Source organism: Giraffa tippelskirchi, chromosome 10 (genome assembly GCF_054371585.1).
Source record: "Giraffa tippelskirchi isolate mGirTip1 chromosome 10, T2T-mGirTip1v1.2.pri, whole genome shotgun sequence".
NCBI lineage: Eukaryota > Metazoa > Chordata > Mammalia > Artiodactyla > Giraffidae > Giraffa > Giraffa tippelskirchi.
In genome coordinates, this window is record NC_137284.1 from 155,040,966 (window position 1) to 155,066,519 (window position 25,554).

Genomic DNA, 25,554 nt, shown 5'->3' on the forward strand with positions numbered 1-25,554 from the left:
TTACCCACCTGCTTGGTGGTGCACAGAAGTTTAAGGACCACTGGTATAGAACATTCCCAGGCTCCTCCAACACCAGCATTCTTACTTTCCCTTCCTGTCCCCTCTGCCAAGTGAGGCTCTTTCCTCCTCTGTGTCTGTGTGCCTGTCTTTTCATTGGCTACCGCAGGTCTAGAGCATCTGGAGGAATGGCAAACAAAGGCCATATGTTACCATACAGCTAGTAAAACGTAAAGTATGTGCGCTACACCAGACATCTGACTCTGAGAGCGGCACTTGAGCAGTAAACTTAGCTTTAAGCATTCTGGCAGCCAAGGGAAAAATGGATCGCTGAATATTCATTCTCTCTCCAGGATCTGAGCTTTGGCTGTTACCTTGACTTAGTCAAAGCTCTGACTGAGAAGGTGGATTCCAGGCACCAAAGCTCCCAGGAGAGAACAGATGGGTGCGCTCCTCTTCCAGCTACACAGCTCTACAAGCACCCAGTGAGGTGGGCTCAGGAGTCCAGATAGTAAACAAGACGGCCTGCCCTGGAGCTGCCCCCAGCTGTCCCGGGGAGACAAGGCCCTCACATCCCTAAGTGCTCAAGCACGCTAAACCTCCATTTCTGTGGAAATTCCATTACCTGTGGAATGGGGATAAGCCAAGGGGACTTTGGAGAATTAACTAAGAGCCTAGGTCACAATAAGCACTCCGAACGTTTTGTTGTTGTTGTTCAGTAGCTCAGTCTTTTCTGACTCTTTGCAACCACATGGACAGCAGCATACCAGGCTCCTCGGCCCTCCACTATCTCCCGGGGTTTGCTCAAATTCCTGCCATTGAGTCAGTGATGCCATCCAACCATCTCATCCTCTGCCACCCTCTTCCTGCCTTCAGTCTTTCGCAGCACAAGAGTCTTTTCCAATGAGTCGGTTCTTCCTATCAGGTGGCCAAAGTACTGGAGCTTCAGCTTCAGCATCAATCCTTCCAATGAATATTCAGGACAGCTTTCCTTTAGGATGGACTGGTTTGATCTCCTTGCTGTCCAAGCAGACTTCCAAGAGTCTTCTCCAGCTCTACAATTCAAAAGCATCAATTGTTTGGTGCTCAGCCTTTTTTATGGCCCAATTTTCACATCCATATGTGACTACTGGAAAAACCATGGTTTTGACTAGACAGACCTTTGCCTATAGCTGGAGGCCAGACCTGATGGGAGGAGAAATCAGTAGTCCAGGTGGTTGCAAGCCTGGGCTTGGAGGTTAGCCTGGGCTTGGGCCAATGTGTGGGGACCAGTTGGCATAGGGACTGCAATCGCATAGGGATGCGCAGGCCCACGTCCCGGAGATGATCCCAGGGCCGGCTACTTAGATAGAGTTAGCCTTGTCCACCAAAATACAGACCTTCTGGGAGGAAGCTGGGCCATGGGGCAGAGTCTCTGGGGGGCCCTGAAAACCCTCCAGAGAAACCCCAAGTGGAGAAAGCGAGGGAAAAGGGGTTCTGAGCTATGCAGGACTGCCTGGCTGGGCTGTCGTGCCGCGGGGTCACGAATTCGGAGAGCATGAGGCGGAACCCACTGTGATGCCCCAAGGACCTTACGTAATGACATTCTACGCCAGTCTATGACGTCAATCCAGTTCCTGGTCTTGACCAAGAGCGTCCCTGCTAGGAGGCTGCACTCGTCCTAGCCCCCAGCTCTGTTCCCTGTCAAGCAGCTGGGAAAGTATTTCCTAAAAGCCTTCAGTCAAGCCCCCTCTGATGGCAATGCCTTGTCGTGAGGACCCCCAGGGCCCCTTCCTCTGAGAGCCCTGCTTCTCCTCTGCCTGAGGCCACAGTACATCGCTCTGCCACCGAATTTCCCCAAATTACTACCCCCAGGAAAGGACAGGATGTCATGCATAGTGGAATGTAGACGTGTCTCTGGTTAAGGAAATACCCTTCAGGCAGAACAACCTGTCTCCCCCACTGTGAGGCAGGGTGAAGGTCTCCACCAGCCTTTGGGAACCACTTCCCTCCTGGAGAGTGTCTGCCATGCTGGGACCACAGGCCACACTCCACCACATCTCCCAGGAGGGTTCTTAACTCTCAGGGGGCAGAAAAAATGTTCACTGTGGGAGATCAGTTCATCCCACTTCAGTCTGCCCTTCCTCTGTCACTCAAAATGCCGTCCAGAAGCGCCTTCCCATCTCAGCCCATCTGTCTGATCTGCACCCCTAGGCGTTCAAACCCACTTACCCCCCAAGGCGGCATCTCCCCATGGGGCTCCTCCATCTGATATCTCCCTACAAATAAACTGTAGAACAGGTGCATGTGTGCAAGCACACGCGCACACACACATGCACGCACACACAGAGTTTACAGAAACACTGAACAAAACAGTCATGTTTGATGGAAGATCGCTCAGTTCTCAGCTGCTCCCGCGGTCTCCTAAAAGTCAACTGTGCTTTTTCTTCGTTTACAGTCACGTCAAAGCTGTTTTACTGTTAGAAAAGTAAGAAAATATAAATTTTAAAAATCACTTGTAGAGTCAAGGAACTCGAAGTGACATCTTTGTTATCATTGTTTAGCCTGTTTGAACGCTCCACTGCACATCCCCAAAGCTTGTTTCCCAGCCTGTCACCCGGAGGCAAGAGCTCTGGGGACGAGTTGAGTTTGATCAGAACCAGGCAGCCCTTGCCCCCCTCCCGCCTCGGTGGAGGCAGCCCATCCCCTCCCAGCCTGAGTGTCAGTTTCTCCTCCTACACGGTTGGCACAGTATCTCCATGAAGGTCCCTGCGATGGGCAGAAATGTGTCCCCTAGAGATAGGCTGAAGTCCTTGCCACTAGGGCCCGTGACCGTGACTTTATCTGGAAACTGGGTCTCTGCAGATGCAGTTGAGTTCAGGTGAGGATGTTGGGTGGCCCTAATCCACTAGGACTGGGTCCTTAGAAGAAGAGGAGAAGAGACACACACACAGACAGACACACAAACAGAGAGAGAGAAGGCCGTGCGAGAACAGGAGGCGGTGGCTGGACGGATGCGGCCACAAGTCGAGGAAGAGCGAGGCTTGCAGGCAACTCCAGAAGCTGGGTGGGAGGCCTGGAACAGACCCACCCCAGAACCTTGGGAGGGAATGCGGCCCTGCCCACACCTTGGCTGTGGACTTTGGCCTCTAGAACTGAGAGGATGAATATTTTCCATCCTCCAGTGTGTGGGGCTTGGTTCCAGGAGTCGCAGGAAACAAACACAATGTCTTTGGTGAAGGAGTCCCTGGCACAGACTTGGCTTTTAAGTTCCCCTCTGTGTGTGCAGTGGGGAGGCCTGCGGGCTGGCAAGGCTGGCAGGCCAGTGTCAGGCGGTTCTCAGATCCTGGGCTGGGAGATGGGCTGCGCTGGGTGGTGTCACTAAAGCCCGCGTGATACAGGCTCTTGTCCCAATTACAAGCTGGTTCCAGCCAACAGCCACCCTTCCACAGAGGCTCTCATATCCCCACCTCGGTGTGACTCCATAATGCGCCATCACTTCTGGAAAGGGGACATTTTGTAAGCAATACACGAGCTTGCTTTCAGTTGCTTCCTGCTTTTTCACAGGGGTCTGCCCCCAAAAGTGGTTTGCTGCCTGGGGCAGAAGCCCCTTCTTCTACCCCAGGAGAGAGACACTTATTATCAGGGGAGGAGGTGGGGGGTGAAGGTGACTATAGTGCCAAGAGCTTGTTCAAGGAGGTGAGGTCTCAGAGAGTCACCCCCCGCTTCTAGAGACCCCTCCCGGCCCTCCACGTGTACTTCATTGCTCTTCACCTTCATCCCATGGCCCTTCATGTAAAAGTCCCCTGCACGCTGATCACCAGACCCATCCACTGAGCACCCTGAAGACAGGAACGTGAGGGACCTCTCTGCAAGAAGATCGAGTCTGGTGCTGAAAAATATGGCTCTAAGGGAATGAAGGATTTGCCTCATAGCTCAGTTGGTAAAGAATCTGCCTGCAACGCAGGAGACCCAGGTTCAATCCCTGGGTGAGGAAGATCCCCTGGAGAAGGAAATGGCAACTCTCTCCAATATTCTTGCCCAGAGAATCCCATGAACAAAGGAGCCTGCCAGGTTGTAGTCCATGGGGTCACAAGAGTCAGACATGACTTAGCGACTAAATCACAGAAACACACACACACACACACACACACACACACACACAGGGGAATGAAAGTCAAAACCACAATGAGTGGTCACTGCATACCTGTTAGAATGGCTACGATCAAAAGGACAAAAAACAGCCAGTGTTGGCTAGGAACAATTGGAGCCCTTGTGCACTGTTGATAGGAACATAAAATTTGCTTTTTTATAAAGCTTTTTTTAATGTGGATCATTTTAAAGTCTTTATTGAATTTGTTATTAATACAATATTGCTTCTATTTTATTTTATTTTGGTCCTGAAGCATGTGGGAGCTTAGCTCCCTGACCAGAGGGATTAAACGCACACCGCCTGCATTGGAAGGCAAAGTCTTGACCACTGGACCACCAGTGTTAATCATTCAGTCATGTCTGTCTCTTTATCCCCATGGACTGCAGCCCACCAAGCTCCTCTCCCATGGGATTCTCCAGGCAAGAATGCTGGAGTGGGCAGCCGTTTCCTCTCCAGGGGATCTTCCTGATCCAGGGATCGAACCCCAGTTTCCCACACCGCAAGCAGATATTTTTTTTTACCTCCTGAGCCACCTGGACCACCAGGGAAGTCTCCTCAATTTTTTTTTTTTTAAAGCACAGGCTCTCGAAGCAAACCACTGCATTGCTTTCATCACATACTCTGTGTCACTTGTTCAAGTTACTTGGACTCTCTGAGCTTCTTTCATCTCATGAGAAAAACTTGACCAAGGACAAGGATGCCCACTCACAGGGTGGTGGGAAGAAAAACAGGGCAACACTTGTAAAACCCTTGATTCACTTAGGGCTTTACTTAGTGTACTAAGTACACTTGAGAGTACTTAGCGAAGAGTAAGTATTGAACACATTTTAGTTTATAACGAGTATTTCTATTCCCAGCATCTCACAATGCCGGACCCAAAAGCAGTACTCAATGCATGTTTGCTGAATGAATGAAGGAAGGAATGACCTTGTTCAAATGACCTAATTGCTCTGTACTCAGTTTCCACATCTATAAAATGAGGATAATAATGGTAGTTATTGTGAATTTTGGCTGTATTTCATAGGAACACTCTACTTTCAGATACTGGGGGAAACTATATTTAAAGCACAGCAGGTTGGCTCCTTCGCTGACCAAAGTGGGAAGGCAACAAGTTAGGAATGGTGGATGCCTCTTCACTGGTGTGGGTGCTCAAAGGAGCCCGCTGAGCCGTAGAGATGGTCTCAAAGCCCAGGCAGGTATGAGGAGCTGCGCTGTTCACCACTGTGCTCTGACTCGGGAGGGCAGCCTGGCTCTTCACCTTTCTCCACCTTCCCCAGTACAGCAGTCATCAGAATGTCTGTGCGGCTAGCTTCCACCTAAGGTCTCCCAGGTCTTGCATATTTGAAACAACTGGAGTTACAAGACCGGGATAGGAAGGAGGTGGGAACCCAAGAAAAGGACCAGGAGGAGGAGTTAGTCACTTGCTATGCGCGCCCATCCTTCAGGGCTCACTCTAGAGGTGTCTTCAACCTGTGAACCTCCCTTGACTTTTCCTAGATTTTGGGCGCCACTCGCAAAGCCTTCTGTGCTGGCCCTAGCCCCACAATCCTCCTGTTTCCTGTAAGCTCTGTGAGGGCAGGGGCCTATCTTGCTTACTATTGTTGCCCATGCCTAGTGCAGGACTTGGCACAAAGTAGGTCACTCAGTCGTGTCCGACTCTTAGGGACCCCATGGACTGCGGCATGCCAGGCTTCCCTGTCCATCACCAGCTCCTGGAGCTTGCTCAAACTCATGTCCACCGAGTCGGTGATGCCGTCCAACCATCTCATCCTCTGGCACAATGTTGGCACCTAGTAAATATTTGCTAGGGTCATTCTGAAACCTTTGTGCTAACTTGCTTCTTTGTGACCCTATGGACTGTAGCCCACCATTCTCCTCTCTTCATGGGATTCTCCAGGCAAGAATACTGGAGTGGGTTGCCAATTCCTCCTCCAGGGTATCTTCCCTACACAAGGATCAAACCTATGTCTCACGTCTGCATTGGCAGGCAGATTCTTTACCACTAGTGCTACCTTGCTGATAGTGACATTAGAATTGGAAAAAAGCCTCAGCCCTCACCAGCATCAACAATCTTACTGTAATGAGAAAGCAGAGACCCAGGAAAATGAAGAGCACTGCTCCACGTCCTAAAAAGACGGAGGAAAGATCAAGTGTAAGACTTCTCACTCCAAGTCCAACACATTCCCCCATCATCCTACCCCTCCACTCAGCTCTCCTGCTGGCCTCTGCTGGGGCAGCTCAGCTAGAGATGTCTGGATCAAGTCGCCATCATAAAGAGAACTTACAGGAACCTTCATCTGTCACTCACATCCTTCCTCCTGCTGCCAGGCAGAGTGGCAGGTGGGGCTGCTGTTCTGAGATCCCCTTGGGAGAGCTGCAAACCCAGGCAGAGCCCTGGAGCTCCAGAGCCTTCAGTGGCACCCCGTCTCCATGGGAACAGCCAGGGGCAACCTGCTTCCTCTCTTCGTCTTCCCTACAGTTTGGCCTTAGACCCCTGGCATGAGAAATGTATACTGATGTTTCTTCCTTGTTGGATTTGAGTATTTTTGCCTGGAGAATCCCATGGGCAAAGGAGCCTGGTGGGCTACAGTCCATGGGGTCACAAAGAGTCGTACACGACTGAATGACTAACACACACACACGCACAGGGAGCAAGAGAGTGATTCACCGATAAACTGTATCATATTTTGATTTGAGAAAGCCCATTACTGGCAGCTGGCTAAATTGAAGTCACCCAGATAGGATGGGAAGGGGTGTCTGTGTGTGGACTAAGGTGGAAAAGGGTGGGTGAGAAAAGTCAGGGGTTCCATCCCCAACTCATTTCACAGCCCCAGAACCTTCGGATTGTAATTTTAATGAAACTTTCAGTACACAGATCGCCATTCTTTCCCTGCCCCTGTGGAGGTTCCTGACTCAGTCCTCAGTCGGGAGTGGCCCAGGAAACATCTTTCCCCCATCTTTCCCATGGGGTCTCTTAGTGGGAGATTTCCAAGGACTCGGGCCTAAACTATTCCCAACAAGGGTTTACTCTTAGCCCTGGCTCTGACACGGAAGGTCAAAGCCAGGTGTCCTTTCCAGACTTTTCCCCAGCAGGATGGAGAAGGACGGAAAATGGCCATGGGCAATCGGCCACGGTGCCCAGGAGATGTCCGACATGGGTCTCTGGAACCAGGGAGCAAAAGAAGGGAAAGGCCGGGTGCGGTCTAGAAGGAAGCTCAGAAGAAGAGCGCCGGTGCGGCCCCGTCGGTGGGCGTGGGCCACGCTGGGCTGGAGAGGTCAGATCCGGCGGCAGGGTGGGCGGCTCCTCCATGGATGCGCTGGTGTCTCACCAGGTGGGTCTTGCGGCTGAAGCTCTTGCCGCACTGCGGGCAGGGGAAGGGGCGGGAGCCCGTGTGCACCGCCTGGTGGCGGACCAGGTTGGTCTTGGAGCTGAAGCTGCGGGCGCACACGGCGCAGGCGTGGGGCCGACTGCCCGTGTGCACCGCCTGATGGCGGCCCAGGTGCGACTTGCGGCTGAAGCGGCGGCCGCACTGCGCGCAGGCGAAAGGCCTGGCGCCGCTGTGGGCCCGGGAGTGGGCCACCAGGTTGGGCCGCGAGCCGAAGCGGCGGCCGCACTGCGCGCAGGCGAAGGGCCGCTCACCTGTGTGCACACGCCGGTGTCGCGCCAGGTGCTGCCCGTGGGCGAAGCTGCGCCCGCACTCGGGGCAGAGGAAGGACCGCTCGCCGGCCGGAGCGCCCGGGAGCGCCGGTGTGCCTCGGGGCGCGCAGGCCAAGGGCTCGGGGGCCGCGGGGTCCACAGGGGCGCCCAGCGCGCACGCGTCGCACCCGAAAGGGCGCCCCTCGCCGCTGTGCAGGCGCTGGTGCGTGGCGAGGTTCTTCTTCCAGCCGAAGCTCAGGCCGCAGTGGGAGCAGGAGAAAGGCTTGGGTCCTGGAGGGGAGGCGGTGGGGGACGGGGCAGGGGACGCGGGCGAGGCGGGCGCGCCGGGAGAGGGCGGAGAGCGGCCGGCCGCCGCGTGCACCCTCTGATGCCGCGCCAAGTGCTGCTTGTGCGTGAAGCTGCGGGCGCACTGCGCGCACTGGTAGGGTCTCTCGCCCGTGTGGATGCGCTGGTGGCGGATCAGGTGCGTCTTTTTGCGAAAGCGCTTCTCGCACTCGGGGCAGGGGAAGGGCCGCTCGCCCGTGTGCGTCTTCTGGTGCGAGCCCAGGTGGATCTTCTGGCTGAAGCGCTTGCCGCACTCGGCGCACGGGTAGGGCCGCTCGCCCGTGTGCGTGCGCAGGTGGCGGGTCAGGTGCGCCTTCTTGCTGAAGCGCTTGTCGCACTCGGAGCAGGGGAAGGGCCGCTCGCCGCGGTGGCTGCGTTGGTGCAGCAGCAGGTGCGCGCGCTGCGTGAAGCTGCGGCCGCAGTCGGGGCAGGCGCACGGGCCCTCGCCGCGGTGCAGCCGCTGGTGTAGCCGCAGGGTCAGCTGGTCCCGGAACCGGCGCTCGCACTCCTCGCAGCCGTAGGGCTTCTCCGAGGCGGTCGGGACCCATCCGGCCAGCGCGAGCCCACCCAGTGTCCCTGGGGCCCCTGGCTCCAGCTTATACGCGGCGGCCAGAGACCCCAGGCCAGGCGGGGGAAAGGGGCTGGGGCGTAATGCCAGATGCTGGGGCCATTCCGCCTCCTCGTGGGCCTCCCGATCCTCCTCCTCCTCTACCTTCACCTTCCGAATCATCCACTCGTCCCCTGAAAGGGCAAAACAAGGCGAGTCTGTTAAACCCCACGTTTGTGGCTCAGCTGGTAAAGAATCCGCCTGCAATGCAGGAGACCTGGGTTCAATCCCTGGGTTGGAAAGATGTCCTGGAGAAGGGAAAGGCTACCCACTCAAGTATTCTAGCCTGGAGAATTCCACAGACTGTATAGTCCATGGGGTCCCAAAGAGTGGACTGAGTGACTTTCACCTGATCTGTTTGTTTGCCAACAGGACCACCACTTCCTGGAGCCCCTAAGCCTAGCTTCTGCTCCTTCCACTGGACAGTTCCTGGGAACGTCCAAATCAGAGGATCTCTGTAAGTCCTCCTCCTGGGCTCTCCAAGCCAGGGGGTGCTTTCTCCTTGGCTCACCTGCCTCCTTAACGAGACCCTGCCTCTATGGTGGATACCCCTTACTCTCACTCAGGGTTCAGTCTTCAGCTTTCACTCTGAGGGCTCAGAGGCTCACGGGAAGGGGGGCCACCCCCATCTTGCTGTCCAGCCCACTCCTTTCTGGAACCACAGTCTCCCATCTCCAGCCAAGCAACTCCCCTTGGTGCCCTGTGAATTGACTGCAGCTCAGCAGACTTATCAGCAAACACCCCACCTTCCTGGATCTACTCCGCTGCCCTCAGTAGAAGGTCTACAGCCTCCTTCTGTGGGCTGGCCTCAGAACCTTGACTCTTACCTTGCTTCTGTGTTAGTCGCTCAGTCGTGTCTGACTCTTTGCAACCCTGTGGACTGTATAGCCCGCCAGGCCCCTCTGTCCATGGGCTTCTCCAGACAAGAATACTGGACTGGGTTGCCATTCCCTTCTCCAGGGGATCTTCTAACTCCTCACCAGTGACCACAGAGACCTTTGCATTCCTTACTGTGGTTTCCCAAAGGCTGCCCCTTGCTCCTACTCCCTTCATTTCTAGGGCCAGGTGGGAAATCCCGGTTTAAGAAGAGGATTGAGCTTACAGGATTTGGGGAACCAATGGATGGTGCCAACCTCTGGAGAAGCAGGGAGGGCCCTCTGGGGGAAGCAGGTTTGAGACAGGTTCCCCTGGAGCTCTGCCCTTCTTGGGCACTGAGATGACCCAGCCAAGAGGAAGGAGTTCAGGACCCAGACTGGGAGGGTCCATTTGGGTTTTTCTCTGCCACTAAGCAGTAGTGTGACCACAGTTGAGTCACTTAATATCTTTGAATTCAGTTTTCTTTGAGTTGAGTTTGTTAGCTTGCTTAGGTGTAAGCAATGGACCAGTTCATGGTGCCTAAATCTGGTGCCACGTCATAATCTCCTGGGGAATTTTCACTAAGTGCATCTAGGGGACCCAGGCCCATGAATCTGTCCCCTTTCTTTCAAGCTCCCAAAGTGATTCTTGTTTGAGAGCCTTGGAACCAGCTGATTGGACGTCCTATCTGGCTCTAATAGTCTGTAATAGCCTGGGGCTTGAATTATCACAATTAGATTTCCTCCCAGTTTCTTTTACCGATCCATCCGTTTCAAGCAGCTCTTTATCATACTGTGATATCACTTTCATTTTCTTTGTGCAACTTTGCTACCAAAGAACCGTCAAAAGCTCCCCATTATTTAGAGGATAAAGTTTGTTCTAGCTGTATCTGAGACTCACACCAACCCAGTCCAAAACTCTCTTAATACTCCCAGGCATAAACCCCTCACTTCAGGCAAGCTGGTCTCCTATAGCCCCAGTTAATATGTCAACTTGCCTACTTCTAAGTCAGCCAAGGATATCTTCCCATCCTCCACCCCAGCCTCATCCGAGTTGAAGTCTACACCTCTCTCAACATGGAGCACAAATCAACGAAAGCTTTGACAAATCCAATGCGTGAGGGTCTCATATAAACACGGTTCTATACTTCCTTGTGACATGGCTTTATTGTTATTTGTTCTTCTCATTCTTTATTCTACCTCATATTGGTATCAGATTTCAGTTTCTGAAGGGCAGACAGCTTGAGGATTGCCGTCATGTACTGAGAGCCAATGGGAGATGAGGCACTGTGTGTACACTCTCACCAACCTTCACCCAAACCCCTGTGCAGTTTGTTCCTTGTGAACAAACTGAGGCTCCTGTAGCCTATCCAAGATCACTCAGCTATAAAAACGCGGAGCAGGGATTCGAACCCAGGACCACATCACTCTACAGCCCATCTCTTTCTGCTCTACCTAACACATCCTAGCCTGAGTGGGCACCAAATAAGCCCTTGTGGAATAGGTGACATCACTCAGGCAAGAGGTGATAAGGCTGGTGGTGGTAGAAGGAAGTGATGGGTAGGATTGTGGAGAGAGAACCAATTGTTTGATCACCATGGATATGGGGGAGATGCCGTCAAATACAACAGCTCATCTGGGTAGCACCAAGGTCAGTGGAGATTTGGGGGAGGGAGCAGGTCTGGGGATAGACAATGAAAAGGTCGATCGACACCACGACACCACCTGTCTTCGTGGGAATCATGATTCAAGCTGTCAACTGGTGTGAACATTGACTGGGGGAGAGAGAATGGGAAGGTAAGACTTCTGGAAGATGTTGAAGTGAGAGTGCATTTCTCTTTGGTGACTAGCCTCTCTGATTCCTGTTGTCTGTGGATGCAGAATTCCTGCTGGGTGCTGAAGCTCTACAGCAGAAAAGTGGCAGGGCCTGATTCATCTCGGGTTGGAAGGCCCTGGGGTGGCTTTCATTTTACACGATGCCCACACACCCCTGTTCCCTCTGCCTGGCCCCCTGGTGGGATGGACTGCTGGGAAGACTCACCTGGGCAGGAGCCCGTGGGCTCAGGCTTGCGTGGTGCACACACCTGGCCTCCTCTGCAGGGAGCTTCAGCTTGTTCAGTGGGGGCACCTTTCTCCGGTCTGGGGCCCTCGCGCCCTGGCAGAGAACAGGCTACCTCAAGGATGCTGCAGACACCAGAGACGGAGAGAGGTCCCCCCTGGTGCCAGGAGGCAGAGGCTTCTGAAACCCCGGCCCCAGCCCCGCAGGCAGGAGTGGTCCCACATCAAACCTACAGGGGTTGAATTCCCAGCCGCCCCAGGCCGTGGAGGTTGCAAGAGCCACAAGTGTGAGGGGCTTCTGAAACATGTGTGTGTAAGAGAGTGGAAGCAAGAATGGTCCCTGCCCTGAGGCTTCCAAGAGGCCTGAGGAGGAGAGATGGGGAACCTCCTAGCTATCAGATGGACCCCAGTTTCCAGGCAAATCACTGGAGAAGACGGGGATGTCAGAAGGCCAGGTCCCCGCCTGCTTTAGGCTTCTCCCCTTATCTGCTTAGCCACCTGTTTCAATCTTCCTTTCCCAATGAGGCCGACTCTCACCCCTCTGTTCAATCCTCCCGCCTGCCCCACCAGCAATATAAGTGCATTTATTCCCACATTTGTTGTCTGCTAGTCCTCTGCCCTCACTAGGATTAAGCTCCTGGAAGGCAGGGATCTTTTGTCTCCTTGGTCACTGAGGTATCCCAAGTATCTAGAATACAGTGGGGGCACTTAGTAGGTGCTCAATAAATACTTGATGAACAAAGGAAGGAAGACTGTCCTGAGCCACCTTCCATGGTCCCTACTTACCTGAGCCTGTACCCAGCACTCTCTCTTCCTGGGGAGGGGACATCCGTTCCTGGGCATCATGGGACCCTTCCCCAGGCTCACTTTGGGGGGTCATCCCCGGCTGTCCCACAGACAGTCCTGTTACAGGCAAAAGGATGGGTGCAAGTCAAGCATGTCATCGTACAGAAGAGGTGATCCAAGATGGTGGCTCTTCCCCTTCCCAGCCCAAAAGAGTTTTCCCTGGGGGTTAAGGAAAGCGAGGCCTCTAACCAGCATGGACAAGGGACAACCAGTTTCCCCAGCAGCCTGACCAAATATTAACCTTAGCTGCTTTACATCGAATCAAGGTCAGAGATGAATAGATTTAGAGAGAGAATAGATTTAACTATCCTTGTGTTCTGTTAGTACTAGCACAACCTCCAGCATGGACCAGGCAGGCATTCTTTCTGATGAAACAAGAAAGGATGCTCCCCTAAAGGCCCCTAGGGTCTCAGGGGTATCAGGGTCGCAGCCTCCTGGGGATGCTCTATTGTCTGAATTAGGGAAGCAGCAGGCCTGGTATCTTTTTGTCTTTTTATACAGTTCATGAGGTTCTCACGGCAAGTATACTGGGGTGTTTTGCCATTCCCTCTTCTAGTGGATCACGTTTTGTCAGAACTCTCCACTATGACCCATCCGTCTTGGGTGGCCCTGCAGGGCATGGCTAATAGCTTCATTGTGTTATGCAAGCCCCTTTGCCACGACAAGGCAGTGATCCGTGAAGGGCCATCTCCGATGCAATGGACATGAACTTGGGCAAACTTCCGGGAGATGGTGAGGGACAGGGAGGCCCGGCGTGCTGCAGTCCGTGGGGTCGCAGAGTCAGACAAGACTGGGTGACTGAACAACAACAGGCCCAGTATGCCCTTGAAGCCTCCTACTCCCCTGCCCCCCACTCAAGTTCCTCCAGTTCTGCTGGCTCACCCAGGGAGCTGAGGGCCTCCAAGGTCTCTCTCATGGCAACCCAGGGTGACTCCTCCTGGGGATCCAGCCACGGACCCTAAGGAGAACATACATCCTTGTTCAGATTCTCCTCTGCAGCTTCCCCCTGGGCCCTAGCTCTGCCCAACCTCTTCCCATCAGCTAGCCCCAGGGCCTCCGAAGGGGATGTCCTCAGGGACGGTGAGGGAGATGAGGGACCATGGATTTCAGAAAGCAGACGCCTTTGAAGGTGAGGAGAAGCGCTGAAGCCATTTCTGCAAGCTAAGCTCTGGGTCAGCTCTGGAAATCAGCTTCCCACCTTCACCTGCAGGTCACCGGGGTCCAGCACCAGCCCATCAGCGCTCCCCACCACCACCCCCTCCTCCCCAGGGCCCTTGCCTGCGGGTGTCAGGAAGCAACCGACTCTCTGGGGAGAGGGTGGAGGGTGGGAGACCTGGGGTGTGGAGCGGGGAACTTCGTCTCCTCGGCCCTCCAGCTGTCATCGCAGGAGCTGGTGAAACAGGAGACAGCCTGGGGTGGGGGTAGGGGTGGGGCGGGCCGGAGGTGTCACTGCTGGGGCCATGGGTTGGGGAGGCCCTCAGAAAAGGGTCCTCCCCGGAGGCAGGAAAGAGCTCTTGACAGCATCACCCCAGAACCCGACCTCAAGACCATCGCCCCTCCCCCGCGGGGCTTTCCGAGGCCCGGACACCCGACCCTCAAAGCCCCCACGGAGGCTCCCGCTCCTGCGGGCCCCCTGCCCATCCCCCAGCAGACTCCCCTCCCCACCCCTCCCCAACCACCCCCGACAGCCTCCCTGGCAGCGGTCCCTGCACCCCTCCCCTCTCCCTCGCCCTCCGCCTTCCGCCCTCTCTCCCCACCGGAGCTGGCTGGCTCCCCAGCTCCGCCCCCGGCCCCGCCCCTGCCCACAGCCCGCCGGCTCCACCCCTCCCGGCCCCGCTCGGGTCTGCGCTCCGCTGCCACCGCCCCCCCTGAGTCTCCGCCGGGGTAGCCTCCGCGGCGGCGCTCCCCTCCCCCTCCCTGGGCCCGGGGCCGCCTCCCCCGCCCCTCCGGGCTCTCCCTGCCCGCCCCCCGCCTCCTCACTCCTCCCGATCGCACAGCCCTCCCTTCCTTCCCCCTCCTCTTTTCCTTCCTCCCCTCCCCTGCCCTCTCCTCCCCCACCCCGGCTTCCCTTCCTTCTCTTCTCCTCTCTTCACCTCGGTTCCCTCCCCCTCCGAGGCCCCGTTTCCCTTCCCCCTCCACCTCCCCGGCAGCCTCTCGCTTCCCTTCCCTCCGGAGCCCCGCTCCCCAGAACGGCTCTTCTCCGCCCCCTCCCCGTCCGCTCCCCGAGCCCTCTCTCCTCCTCTAGCCGCCCCCCACCCAAACCTCGGGGTCTGCGGCTGGGCCGCTCACTCCGGTCGCTGTCCCCGGCCCTGCGCCCCTCTCCCCTGCCCGGCCTCCCAGCCCACCTCCGCGTCCCTTCCCCTCCCGCTTGGTGGCCCCCTGCCCCATTTTTTGCTCCCCGCCGACTTCTCAAGTTTTTCCCCCCTAGTCCAGGGACCCCCTCCCGCCTCACCGCCCCCCCGCCCCCGTGTGGCCCCCCGCCCGGACCTCGCTCCCGCCGCTCCGGGCTCCTGGGCTCACCTGTCAGCGCCCTTCTCGCGCCCCTCCCGCGCCCCTCCCGAACGCCGGGTCCCCGCGCCTCCACTTCCCCGCCTTCTCTCGGGCTCCCTCCCCTGAGCCGCCCCCCTCCTCTCCTCGGGGGCCTCCCACCCTTCCCCCCCTCCGGACCCCCACGCGGCCCCCGGTCCCCGGCGCCCGCCCACCCCTCTGGGTCGGTCTCTCCGCTCTCCCCGGAGCCCTGACCCCCCCCATCCCACCCAGCCAGGCCCTCCTCCTCCCCCGTCCCAACACCCCGCTCTCCCCCGGCCTCCGCCCCTCCTGTGCTCTCGGGGCCCCACCTTCCAGGCGCCCCCCCACCTTGCGCTCTCGGCGCCCGCACCCCGGGGGCTGTCACCTGGGCGGCGCGGGCGGTGGCTGCGGGTGCGGCGGGGATCGGCCCCGACGCGGCCCCGACCCGGGCGCCCGGGCCTCCGGCTCCCCCTCGCGGGCTCTGCTGCTCGGGTGCGGACGGCCCCGGAGACTTGACAGACTGACAGCCCCGAAACTTCGCGGGGAGGGGAGAGGAGCAGACGCGGAGGGAGAGGGAGCAGGGGAGCGGCGGGGAGCGGGGAGGAGGGGAGAGGGAAGGCGGGTCAGGGACCGGGTGCCCTGGGGGAGGAGGGGGTGCCCAGCGGGGTCCCAGCGGGCAGGTGACAGTCTGGACCAACGACGGCCCGAGGTCGGTGCCGGAAAGTGGGAACGCAGGAGCGGGGAGGGGAAGGGAAAGGAAGGGAAGGGGAGGGGGGAGAGGGGTGGGGGAGGGGAGGAGGGAGGGGAGGACGGGCACTTGGGCGGCGAGGGAGGGCTTTGGCAGGCGTGGAGGGAGGAGCCCGGGGAAGGTGGCGCGCAGGGCATCGAGGGGTGGGGTGGGGGAGGAGGTGAGGTGTTGGGGGGAGAGGAGGGGGCCTGCTCGGGGGAGGGGAGCCAGCGTCTGGGCTGTGGCCTTTGAATCGCGAGGCCCCGCCAGGAGTGTGTGCGTTCGCTGCGTTCCGGCGGCGTCTGTCGGTCGGTGGGGTCGGCCTGGGAGGCTCCGGCCTTGTGCCGCTCTCCAGCGGATCCCGCTCGGACCCACCCCGACCTCGTACCCGCTCCCCTCACCCCCACCCCACTGTCCCTCGGGGCCGCGAGGTGAGCCCGAAGGAGACCAGGCGCCGCCCCGGTGCCTGCGAAGAACGTGACCTTCGGAGTGGAAATGGGGGTCAGGGCTTCGAACCAGGTCACCTGGGCCAGGTCACCCCCTGGAAGGGGAAGAGGTTCAGGGGTGCGGCCGGAGTCGAGAGGAGCGAAGACCTTAAGATAGCCAGGGCAGCATCCAGGGGAGCCCCTGCCTCCCAGAGGAGGGGGGAGTCCCCTGGGCGTGGTGGGCAGGACCCTCCTGGCTGGCTGGAGGGATGCCCTCAACCCTCAGCGGTTCCTGCCCCTGGGCTGTGATATGTCTTTTCAGCCTTGCCATTGGGACACCCCAGTCCCTGAAAGCTCTCCATATCCCATCCTCTTCCAGCTAAACTGTGGGCTGGTTCTTCCAGGCCTCCCTCCCTAACCTCCTTCTCCAGTCTCCTCCTGTTCCCTAGAGCAGGGCATGGGGAGGGAGTTTGGCTCTTGGAGCAAAGAGCAGGCTCCCCTGACTGTCCACACCCCATTACTCGGAGGGGATCCTAGGGGACAGAGAGGCACGGCGGTGAGCCGCAGGGCCACACCAGTGTTTGTTGATGTCTAGGATGAGGGAGACAGGGACAGGGGGTTCCTGGAGGAGCGCAGGATTCCTCAGGATCAGCTGTGAAGGGCCCTTCTACCTTCTGGATGTGCTGCTTCAGCCAGCAGTGCCCGGCCTGCTCTCTAGACTGCAGGATGGCCCTGGGAACAGAGCACATTGCTCTGTGCCTGTGCGGGGCCAGAGCACCCACGTGTGTCCTTGTAACACCTGCAGTGGGAGTGTGAGCGCGTGAGGTGCCAGAGGGTGTGCCCAGGTATGTGTGTGTGAGAGCTGGGGACAGCTGGGTGTCCAGGGCCTGACCCGGCACCTTTCCAGGGACCCCATCCAGGAGCTCCCGGAGAGATTCACTGCACTCCCTCTTGGCCCAGAAGAATGTCTGGCATGGCTCTGGTTCCTGGCAGCCACCTCCTCCACCCACCACCGGTGACTGTGTGGGATGTTTGGAGTCAGGCACATCAGGCTTGGGGGCTGGAGGGTTATGGGATATGAGGCCCAGGACACATTCTGGCCTGGGTGTCCTGGGAGCTGGTAACCAGTAACCAGGATGTAACCAGGATCCCCCTGGGGACCGGTAACCAGGATGTAACCAGGATTCCCCTGGGGAGCAAGCTGCTGCTGGCTTCTAACCGGATGCTCTGATTATTCCAGATTATTCCATCCGGTTGTCTGGCCCCCAGGGCTGGGGGAGCTGTCTCCAGGGCCCCTCTGCCTCCTGCCCCCCCAACTTCCTACCCCAAGCACTCTTCCTTGAGGCTGGCTGTCATTGCTCTGCCTGAGCTTCCTGGTTCTGGATCCCACAAACCCTAGGGGACCAGGGTGGACCCAGCCAGCCACACGTCTTCACCCTCAGGAAGAAGTCAGACTGCACAGAGGGACCCCTGGCCCCAAACAATTCAACCACCCTGGAAACCCTATTCCTTCTGTTCCCTCTGGAGTGCCTGGTTCGTGGCGTTGGGGGTGGGGGGCAAGAGATACAGAAAAGGGACAGGGGAGAGGCTCAGATACTCTGGACTTGAGGGCCAGGAGGCTATGGCCTTGTGACTCAACCCTGGTGTGGGGTCATGGCTCCCCTTGAGAATCTAATAGAAGTTATGGAATTGTCATCAGAAAAGCACACACGCACACACACAATTTCAAAGTATTCATGGAACCCCTGTCCCAGCCCCCATGATTTCCTGGAGGCCCTGAGGTTTTTACTAGTAAGGAAACTGAGGCCCAGAAAGAATGTGGTTTGTCCATGTCCACAGTAGTTGGTGGTGGGACCTGAGAGTGTGGGCTTTCAGAGGCTCAGAGTGTCCGGCTGTGGCCCCTCATTACACACACAGACACACACAGACACACACGTGGATCCCCCTTATTACACACACACACACACACACACACACACACACACACACACACACCAGGAAGCGCTCAGAGTGTCCGGCTGTGGCCCCTCATTACACACACAGACACACACAGACACACACGTGGATCCCCCTTATTACACACACACACACACACACACACACACCAGGAAGGGCACTTTTTCCAGGGAGTGTGGGTTATCAGAGGCCCAGAGTATCACAAACATACACACACACACCCCAGGAAGGGCACTCTTTCCAGCGAGTAGGGGCTATCGGAAGCCGAGAGTGTCTGGCTGTGGCCCCTCATTACATACACACACACACACACACACATACACACACCAGGAAGGGCACTGTTTCCAGGGAGTATGGGCTATTGGAGGCCCAGAGTGGCACACACATCCCCCCCCCAGGAAGGGCACTGTTTCCAGGGAGAGCTGGCATCAGAGGGGACCGTGCCATGTGTAGGCAGGTCCAATCTGTTTCTGGGCAGCTGGTGCTCTGGGGCACAAGGCTGAGATAAAGCCCGCCCGGCCTCCCAGGCCTCGCTCTCACTGCCTCAGGCTGCCTTGGACCCTCGAGGCCAGGCTACAGCTGCCACCACCGTGTGGGGGGGCCGGGGAGCCCTGGCCTGGCCTCTCTGTGTCCCTGCCGCAGCACAGCCTCTGCAGAGCCTCAGAGCCCCCTGACAGGTGACTGGGGGTCACCATGCTGCTCCCTGCCCTCCTCTTCGGGGCAGCATGGGCACTGGCTAATGGGTAAGGAGCCCACCTTGGGGCCTTCTCCTCCCGCCCCGAGACTAGGACCTTCTGGAGCAGCCAGACTCCCCCGTCCCTCCTGGTCCCCCTCAGCCCGCTTGAGTCCGCCTCCTCTTCTGTTAACTCTCCCCGGGAGTAGGGTTGCGGAACAGGGCCTCCCGGGCAGAGGGGAACGGTGGCTGCAGCTGTGGGTCCCCATCGGTGGGCAGGCGGTGGTGCGAGCGGACAGAGACCGTCCTGGTGGAGGAGGAAGTCACCCCCCGTCAGGAGGACCTGGTGCCCTGTGCCAGCCTCCAGCATTACCAGCGCCGGGGCTGGCGGCTGGACCCAACCTGGAGTGGCCGGGCGGGACTCTGTGCTGTCTACAAGTGAGTGACGAGGAGCCCGCTGGGTTGGCGAGAGCAGTGGGGTGACCTCCTGAGAGCGGGCGGGGGACTGGAGGGTGACCTGGAGATGCAGGCGTTTGGCAAGCAGGCCCAGGGTGGACTCAAGGGGGGCCGAGTGGGGGACGGGGTGGTGGATGAGTGGGCACATCCGTGGGCAGTGCTGGGGAGGGTCAAGATGCCCGCTGCCTCTGCCTACCCCTCAGTCCGCCTTCCTGAGATCATTCTTGCTTTGGAAATTGACACCAAGAATGGAAAATTACACAATAAAGCCTCTTAGAGAGCAGGTGACCAGAGGCGATGTCCCAAGCCATTCCCAGAGATGGGGCTGAACACTGCCATCTTGTCCCCTGCCCCTGCTCCATGGACCCAGACCCCCAGAGACCCGGCCTGCTGCCTGGAACCGGACAGTGAGGGCCTGCTGCCCAGGCTGGGGGGGCACCCACTGCACCCTAGGTGAGCGCCTGGGATCAGCCCAGATCCGGGGGTTCCTGGAGGCAGCAGGCTGCCTGGAGAGGGAAGCTGGGTCCAGGCAGAAGGTCTGGGTCCGCCCCATTCTCTCTTTCCGTCCATTGCAGCCCTTGCAGAGGCCAGCCCTGAGGGCCACTGCTTTGCCGCCTGGCTGTGCAACCCGGGGGCAGGCTCGGTGAGCGCATCTGCAGGAAGCCTGGAGGAGTGCTGTGCCCGGCCTTGGGGACACAGCTGGCGCGATGGCCGCTCCCAGACCTGCCACCGCTGCTCCAACCACAGAGGACCAGGTGAGTCCCCAGAGTTTCAGCCTGCGCGAAAGGCACAGCCCCGGCCGGCACCCCTTCCCCGACAGGCACCCCACTTAGAACTCTTGAGCTCTGGGTCCCTCTGTGGAGCCCACTGCCCTCTTCGCTCAGACAAGCTGCCTCCCACCTTTGGTCACCAGGGTAACCGTGCTCTGACCACCTCCACCCTCCCTTCCCGCCCTCAGAGGTCACCGTTGGTGTATCTTCCCCCAGGCACCACGCCCTCCCCAGCCATCCTGCAGCCCCTGGCGGGGGCTGTGGCCCAGCTCTGGAGCCAGCGCCAGCGTCCCTCGGCCACCTGCGCCACCTGGTCCGGCTTCCACTATCGCACCTTCGACGGACGCCACTTCCACTTCCTGGGCCGCTGCACCTACCTGCTGGCGGGCGCAGCTGATGCCACCTGGGCCGTCCACCTCCAGCCTAGGGGACACTGTCCCCAGCCTGCGCACTGTCAGCTGGTGAGGAGGGAGATGGATCCGGACACAGAGAGGGAGCTGGACACAGGAGGAGGAGGGCCACTGATCACCTCTTCCTCGACATGTTGCCCCTGCTCAGGCCCGTGTAATGATGGGACCAGAAGAGGTGCTGATCCGGGGTGAAAACGTCTCTGTGAATGGGCAGCTGGTACCCAAGGGGGAGTCTCGGCTGCTCCCTGGTAAGGTGTCTGTGGGCACCAGGAGGTGGCCAAGGGCCCCATTCGCTTCTCTGGGATAGTCTGTCTATCCTCAGGGCACGGGTCAGAGGGCAACTGAAGTTGGGCAGCTGGGTGGGCGCCCACAGCCTCCCGACACCCCCTCGGCTGTTAGGAGTCAGCATTTGGAGATGAGGGAGCCCGCTGAGATGCCAGGAGGTTGTGGTCCTTGTCCACTACCCCTGCAACCCGACCCCTCACAGCATGACCTGGGGAAAGTCCCTCTACTCACTGCCCCCACTCAGGCCTCAGAGGCGGGGCTTTTGTGCTGCTAAGATGGGTCAGGCTCCTCCCAGAATTCTGCCTTGCCTGGGGCCCGGGACTGAGGTAGGGGTGTGTGTGTGTGTGTTGTAGTTTACCTGTAGTTTACTCTCAAGAGCGCATCCATAGTGTTCATGAACTTCTCAAAAGAGGCCTGTGATGGGAAACCAGTGGCTTCTGCTTTAAAGGGTATAGGGTGCAGAACTCTCTAGATTAGTGAGAAGCCCTTTTCTCCTTCCCAGGGCAGTCTGACCCCCGGTGTGATGGTGGGAGGGGTGGGGCTATGACTCCCCACTTCTCCTGTCCAGGGCTCAGCCTGCAGTGGCAAGGGGACTGGCTGGTGCTGTCGGGGGGCCTGGGGGTCGTTGTGCGCCTGGACCGGTCCAGTTCCGTCTCCATTTCTGTGGACCATGAGCTCCAGGGACAGACTCAAGGCCTCTGTGGGGTCTACAACGGCCGGCCTGAGGGTGAGTGGGGGTGAGGTTTGGTTGCTGCTGTGGGAAGGAAGGGGAGACAGGAGTCCCCAGACATAGCCGCTCTGCCTCAACCTCCCCCAGATGACTTCCTCGAGCCTGGCAGGGGACTGGCTGCGTTAGCTGCCACCTTTGGGAATTCCTGGAGACTCCCAGACTCAGAGGTGAGACTGCAGTGCTGGGTTCCCTCGCTTTCTGCCTGCTCACCGACCTGGTCACCAACAAGCTTTGGTTCACTAGCTAGTTATCTAACCTCCTGCCTGTGGGTTCACAGTGATCCTGGCCCCCCACATCCACTTGGGCTTGCCACTCTGCTGCCCTCCACAGTCCCAGGATGTCTGGGCTGGTGGCCGTGAGGGCGGGGTCTTGAACCAGCTGCCAGGGCAATGGCCATTTTCCTGATGTCCTGGTTAATATCCCTCATCCTGGCTCCTTGGCCTGACTCCAATTGTCCCCAGCCTGGGTGTCTGGATGCGGTGGAGGCAGCTCAAGGCTGTGAGGACCCCTTGCGGGGCACAGAGACTGGCATGGAGGCTGGCCAGCTTCGGGCTGAGGCCCAGGATGTGTGCCACCAGCTGCTGGAAGGCCCATTCAGGGACTGCCACACCCAGGTATGGATGGGGGTGGAGGTGGCATCAGGCATTAGAGAGGTCGGGAGTGCTAGGGAGGTGCCAAATGGGGCCGCTGGTCCCGCCACCAAATTGCTTTGGGGCCTTGGTCAGGGCACTCCGCCCCACCCGCCTTGGTTTGGTCTCTGGGAGATGAGACAGCCCCAAGATATTATCTATAAGGTCCCTTGCAGCATTCACCTGTTTGATCGTAAAACAAGGCTGGTTGGCTAAAGGCTGTCTTGTCTCGGCAGGTTCCCCCTGCAGAGTACCACGAGGCCTGCCTCTTCGCCTACTGTGCTGGGGCCCCAGCGGGCAGTGGGCGGGCAGAGCGGCTGGAGGCCGTGTGCGCCACCCTGGCCAGTTACGCCCAGGACTGTGCTGCGCGGCGCATCGCGGTGCGCTGGAGGAAGCCCGGCTTCTGCGGTAGGGCGGCTGCCTGCCCCTCTCTGCCCAGCCTCTGGCCTCCTCACCCTGCGGAACTGGGGAACTGACCGAGGGTGCTCGCGTGGATCCTCTTTCCCTGGGGTGGGGGGGTTCCGCCAGTGGGCTCTGGCCGGAAGCGGGGAGCTCCTTGGGTCTTACAGCCCACCCCTGTACCCCGCAGAGCGCCTGTGTCCGGGGGGCCAGCTGTACTCCGACTGCGCCTCGGCCTGCCCGCCCAGCTGCTCGGCAGTGGGCGAGGGAGGCGAGCGGAGCTGCGGAGAAGAGTGCGTGAGCGGCTGCGAGTGCCCGCCGGGCCTCTTCTGGGACGGCGCCCTGTGCGTGCCCGCCGCCCGCTGCCCCTGCTACCGCCGACGACGGCGCTACGAGCCCGGGGACACCGTGCGCCAGCTCTGCAACCCGTGGTGGGTGCGCGGGCCTGGCGGGCCCTTTCGCGGGGGAATGAAGGGCTACCTGTAGGTCCCCTCTCATCCCTCTCTTATGCCATCCGCTCTGCAACCTGCCTCCGTTTTGGGGGGGCCTCCCTCGCAAGTGACCTGTGACCTCTCAAGGCATTAATTGACCGTCCTGCTTAAAAACCCAGCGGGTGACCTCCATCAGCGGACCTTTAGTCCTAACGGGGAGGAAGGGAGTGCCGGGGGACCAGAGTGTTGGGGGGGTCGGGGTGAGTCTCCAGCTCGGTCCCCCCGCACTCCCACCCCCGACCCCCAGCGGAGCAGACCCCGAGCGCCCTCTCCCCGCCTCTGTGCCCGCAGCGTGTGCAGGGACGGCCGCTGGCTCTGCGCGCAGGCGCCGTGCGCCGCCGAGTGCGCGGTGGGCGGGGACGGGCATTACGTCACCTTCGATGGGCGGAGCTTCGCCTTCCGCGGCCCCGCCGGTTGCCGCTTCAGCCTGGTGCAGGTGGGCCGCGCGGGTAGACGGCGGGAGCGGAAGCAGGGGGTCGTGCCGAGCCCTGGGGGCCCTCCTCGGGTGCTGGTGGGGGTGGGGGGAGCAGTGACTGTAAGGAAACCGCTGAATAAACGAGACAGCCGTCCGGGGAGACGCTGAGACGGCCCCGGCTCCGGCGGGAAGGTGGCAGCCGCACACCCGAGCCTGCCCTCGGGGTTCTCGCCACTGCCTCAGGTTCCCGTGGAAGGCGCGCTGTCGGCGCCGCCCCGGGCTGGGGGCGCCACGCAGAACCCACCCGCACAGTCCTTTCTCACAGACGGGACGGCTGGGCTTGTCACACACGCTCCTGCCTGCAAAACGACCCCGGTGTGTGGGGGGGAATAAAGCAGGGTCCGCCTTCCTTCCCAGCCCTCCTCCCCGAGTAAAGTGAGGTGACTTCCCAGGTTCTGGCCCGCCGCCTTACAGACGTAGATACAAACAGGGGCTTACGCGACGCTGTCATACGTGTGCACATAGATTTAGCGTGTGTGTGCACCCTTGCGGGCACTCAGAGATGTGAGCATACGTCCCCACAGGGAGAAGGGGGAGGAGGCATGTTGCCTGAACCTGCGCGCGGGCGCCCACACACACACACTTCCACATGTGCACGTGAGTACACAGACAGTCACACACACACATTCCACATGTGCACGTGTGCACACACACAGTCACACACACTTCTACATGTGCACGTGCGTACACACACACAGTCACACATGCCAGCCCTTGGTGAGGGTTAAGCCCCTAACCTCACAGAGTGCGGCTGGCCGGCAGGCAGTCAGCACAGTTCTGGGTGGGAGCTGTCTGGAGTGTGGGCTGTGACCAGCAAAACAGGAGAAGGCCCAGGAGGGACCCTCCTGCCCCACCCCCACCACGTTCCTCACCATCTGCCCAGGGCTTTGCCAAGCGGCAGCTGCTGATTGTACTGGAGCACGGGGACTGTGACGCTGGGAGCTGCCTCCATGCCATCTCAGTCTCCCTGGGGGACACCCTCGTCCAGCTCAGGGACTCAGGTAGCCCCAGCTCTCAGGGTCCCCGCCATCCAGGCCTTCCGCTCCCAGCAGCCCTCCAGAGTGGCCTCCTTCCATCTCCCCTCTCCCCATGGGCTCCGGCTCTCTCCAGCACTTTCCGTCCACACTGCCCTGTGGTTCCTGAACCCAAATTCTCCGGCTAGACTCCCACAACCGAGGTCACTGCCTCAGCTTCCCCCTCACTCTACCATCTCTGGAAGATGCAGAAAGGCCTGTGGTGATTTTCCTAGGCATCTTCTGCCTGCCCCATCCTCAGGGGAAAATACAATTCAAAGGGTTCTGAAGGAGCTGAAAGGCCTCACAGTATACCTAGGCCAGGCAGGCCCTTCCCAGCTCCTCCTGCACACTGACTTCAAGGGCAAAGGCCAAGTGGGTACTAAGGGTCCCATGGCGGTTGCTCAGGTGGGATGGGTGACCTCCCAGGGGTCACTCCGGTTCCCCTTGCTCAGGGTGAGTGGCCCACCGAGATGAAGCTCCCCACCTCCTAGCCTGGGTCCTTCCCTTTCTTAACAGCCCCATCCTGAAATGTGCCTTCCCTCCACCTCATCAGCCTAGCCCAGCCCTTTGGGGGTGGCCCCCTCACAGACCCCCTATTCCAGGAGCAGTACTGGTCGATGGGCAGGATGTGGCCTTGCCCTGGAGTGCAGCTGGGGGCCTCAGTGTCTCCCGGGCCTCCTCTTCTTTCCTGCTGCTGCGCTGGCCTGGTGCCCGCATCCTCTGGGGAGTGTCCGACCCTGCAGCCTACATCACCCTGGACCCCCGCCACGCCCACCAGGTGTGCCTAGGGGGCGGATGGGTGGCTGGGCCTGGCCGCTGTGGGCCTGGATTTGACTGTCCCGTGCCCACTCCTGCGGCCCAGGTGCAGGGTCTGTGCGGCACCTTCACCTGGAATCAGCAGGATGATTTCCTGACCCCTGCTGGCGATGTGGAGACCAGTATCACCGCCTTTGCTAGCAAGTTCCAGGTGGCAGGTGGGGGAACGTGCTCCTTGGAGGCAAGCACCCCACTTTCCCCCTGCAGCACCCACACTGAGCGCCAGGTTTTCGCAGAGGTAGCCTGTGCCATCCTGCATGGCCCAACCTTCCAGGTATCCAGCTTGGGGGCACTCGTCCTGTTTGCACCTGT

At 59.2% G+C, this 25,554-nt stretch overlaps 2 protein-coding genes across 31 annotated transcripts in view; one reads left to right on the plus strand and one right to left on the minus strand.

Annotated features, from left to right (window-relative positions):
- Nucleotides 1-6,967: 6,967 nt before the first annotated feature.
- ZNF467 (zinc finger protein 467) lies at nt 6,968-15,431 on the minus strand. Of its 30 annotated transcripts, none has more exons than XM_081537277.1 (6): nt 15,370-15,431; nt 13,810-13,866; nt 13,359-13,434; nt 12,417-12,533; nt 11,614-11,727; nt 6,968-8,852 (listed from the first exon to the last, which is right to left on the minus strand). In XM_081537277.1, the coding sequence occupies exons 3-6, from the start codon at nt 13,390-13,392 to the stop codon at nt 7,345-7,347; spliced, it is 1,773 nt and encodes a 590-aa protein (XP_081393403.1). In that variant the 5' UTR covers nt 13,393-13,434; nt 13,810-13,866; nt 15,370-15,431; the 3' UTR covers nt 6,968-7,344. The 30 variants fall into 30 exon arrangements, with proteins under 30 accessions (XP_081393403.1, XP_081393404.1, XP_081393414.1 ...); XM_081537278.1 differs by having other exon boundaries at nt 13,755-13,866; XM_081537288.1 differs by having other exon boundaries at nt 11,614-11,756; nt 13,755-13,866.
- A 3,354-nt stretch (nt 15,432-18,785) lies between these two features.
- LOC145524623 (SCO-spondin-like) overlaps nt 18,786-25,554 on the plus strand; it is a 51,871-nt gene continuing 45,102 nt past the window's right edge. The window contains 15 exon segments of the mRNA XM_081537217.1: nt 18,786-18,835; nt 19,045-19,203; nt 19,592-19,674; nt 19,797-19,976; nt 20,208-20,452; nt 20,550-20,649; nt 21,255-21,413; nt 21,504-21,583; nt 21,878-22,030; nt 22,282-22,453; nt 22,635-22,875; nt 23,227-23,371; nt 24,294-24,411; nt 25,029-25,204; nt 25,289-25,516. Of these exon segments, the coding sequence (XP_081393343.1) occupies nt 18,786-18,835; nt 19,045-19,203; nt 19,592-19,674; nt 19,797-19,976; nt 20,208-20,452; nt 20,550-20,649; nt 21,255-21,413; nt 21,504-21,583; nt 21,878-22,030; nt 22,282-22,453; nt 22,635-22,875; nt 23,227-23,371; nt 24,294-24,411; nt 25,029-25,204; nt 25,289-25,516 (2,289 nt within the window).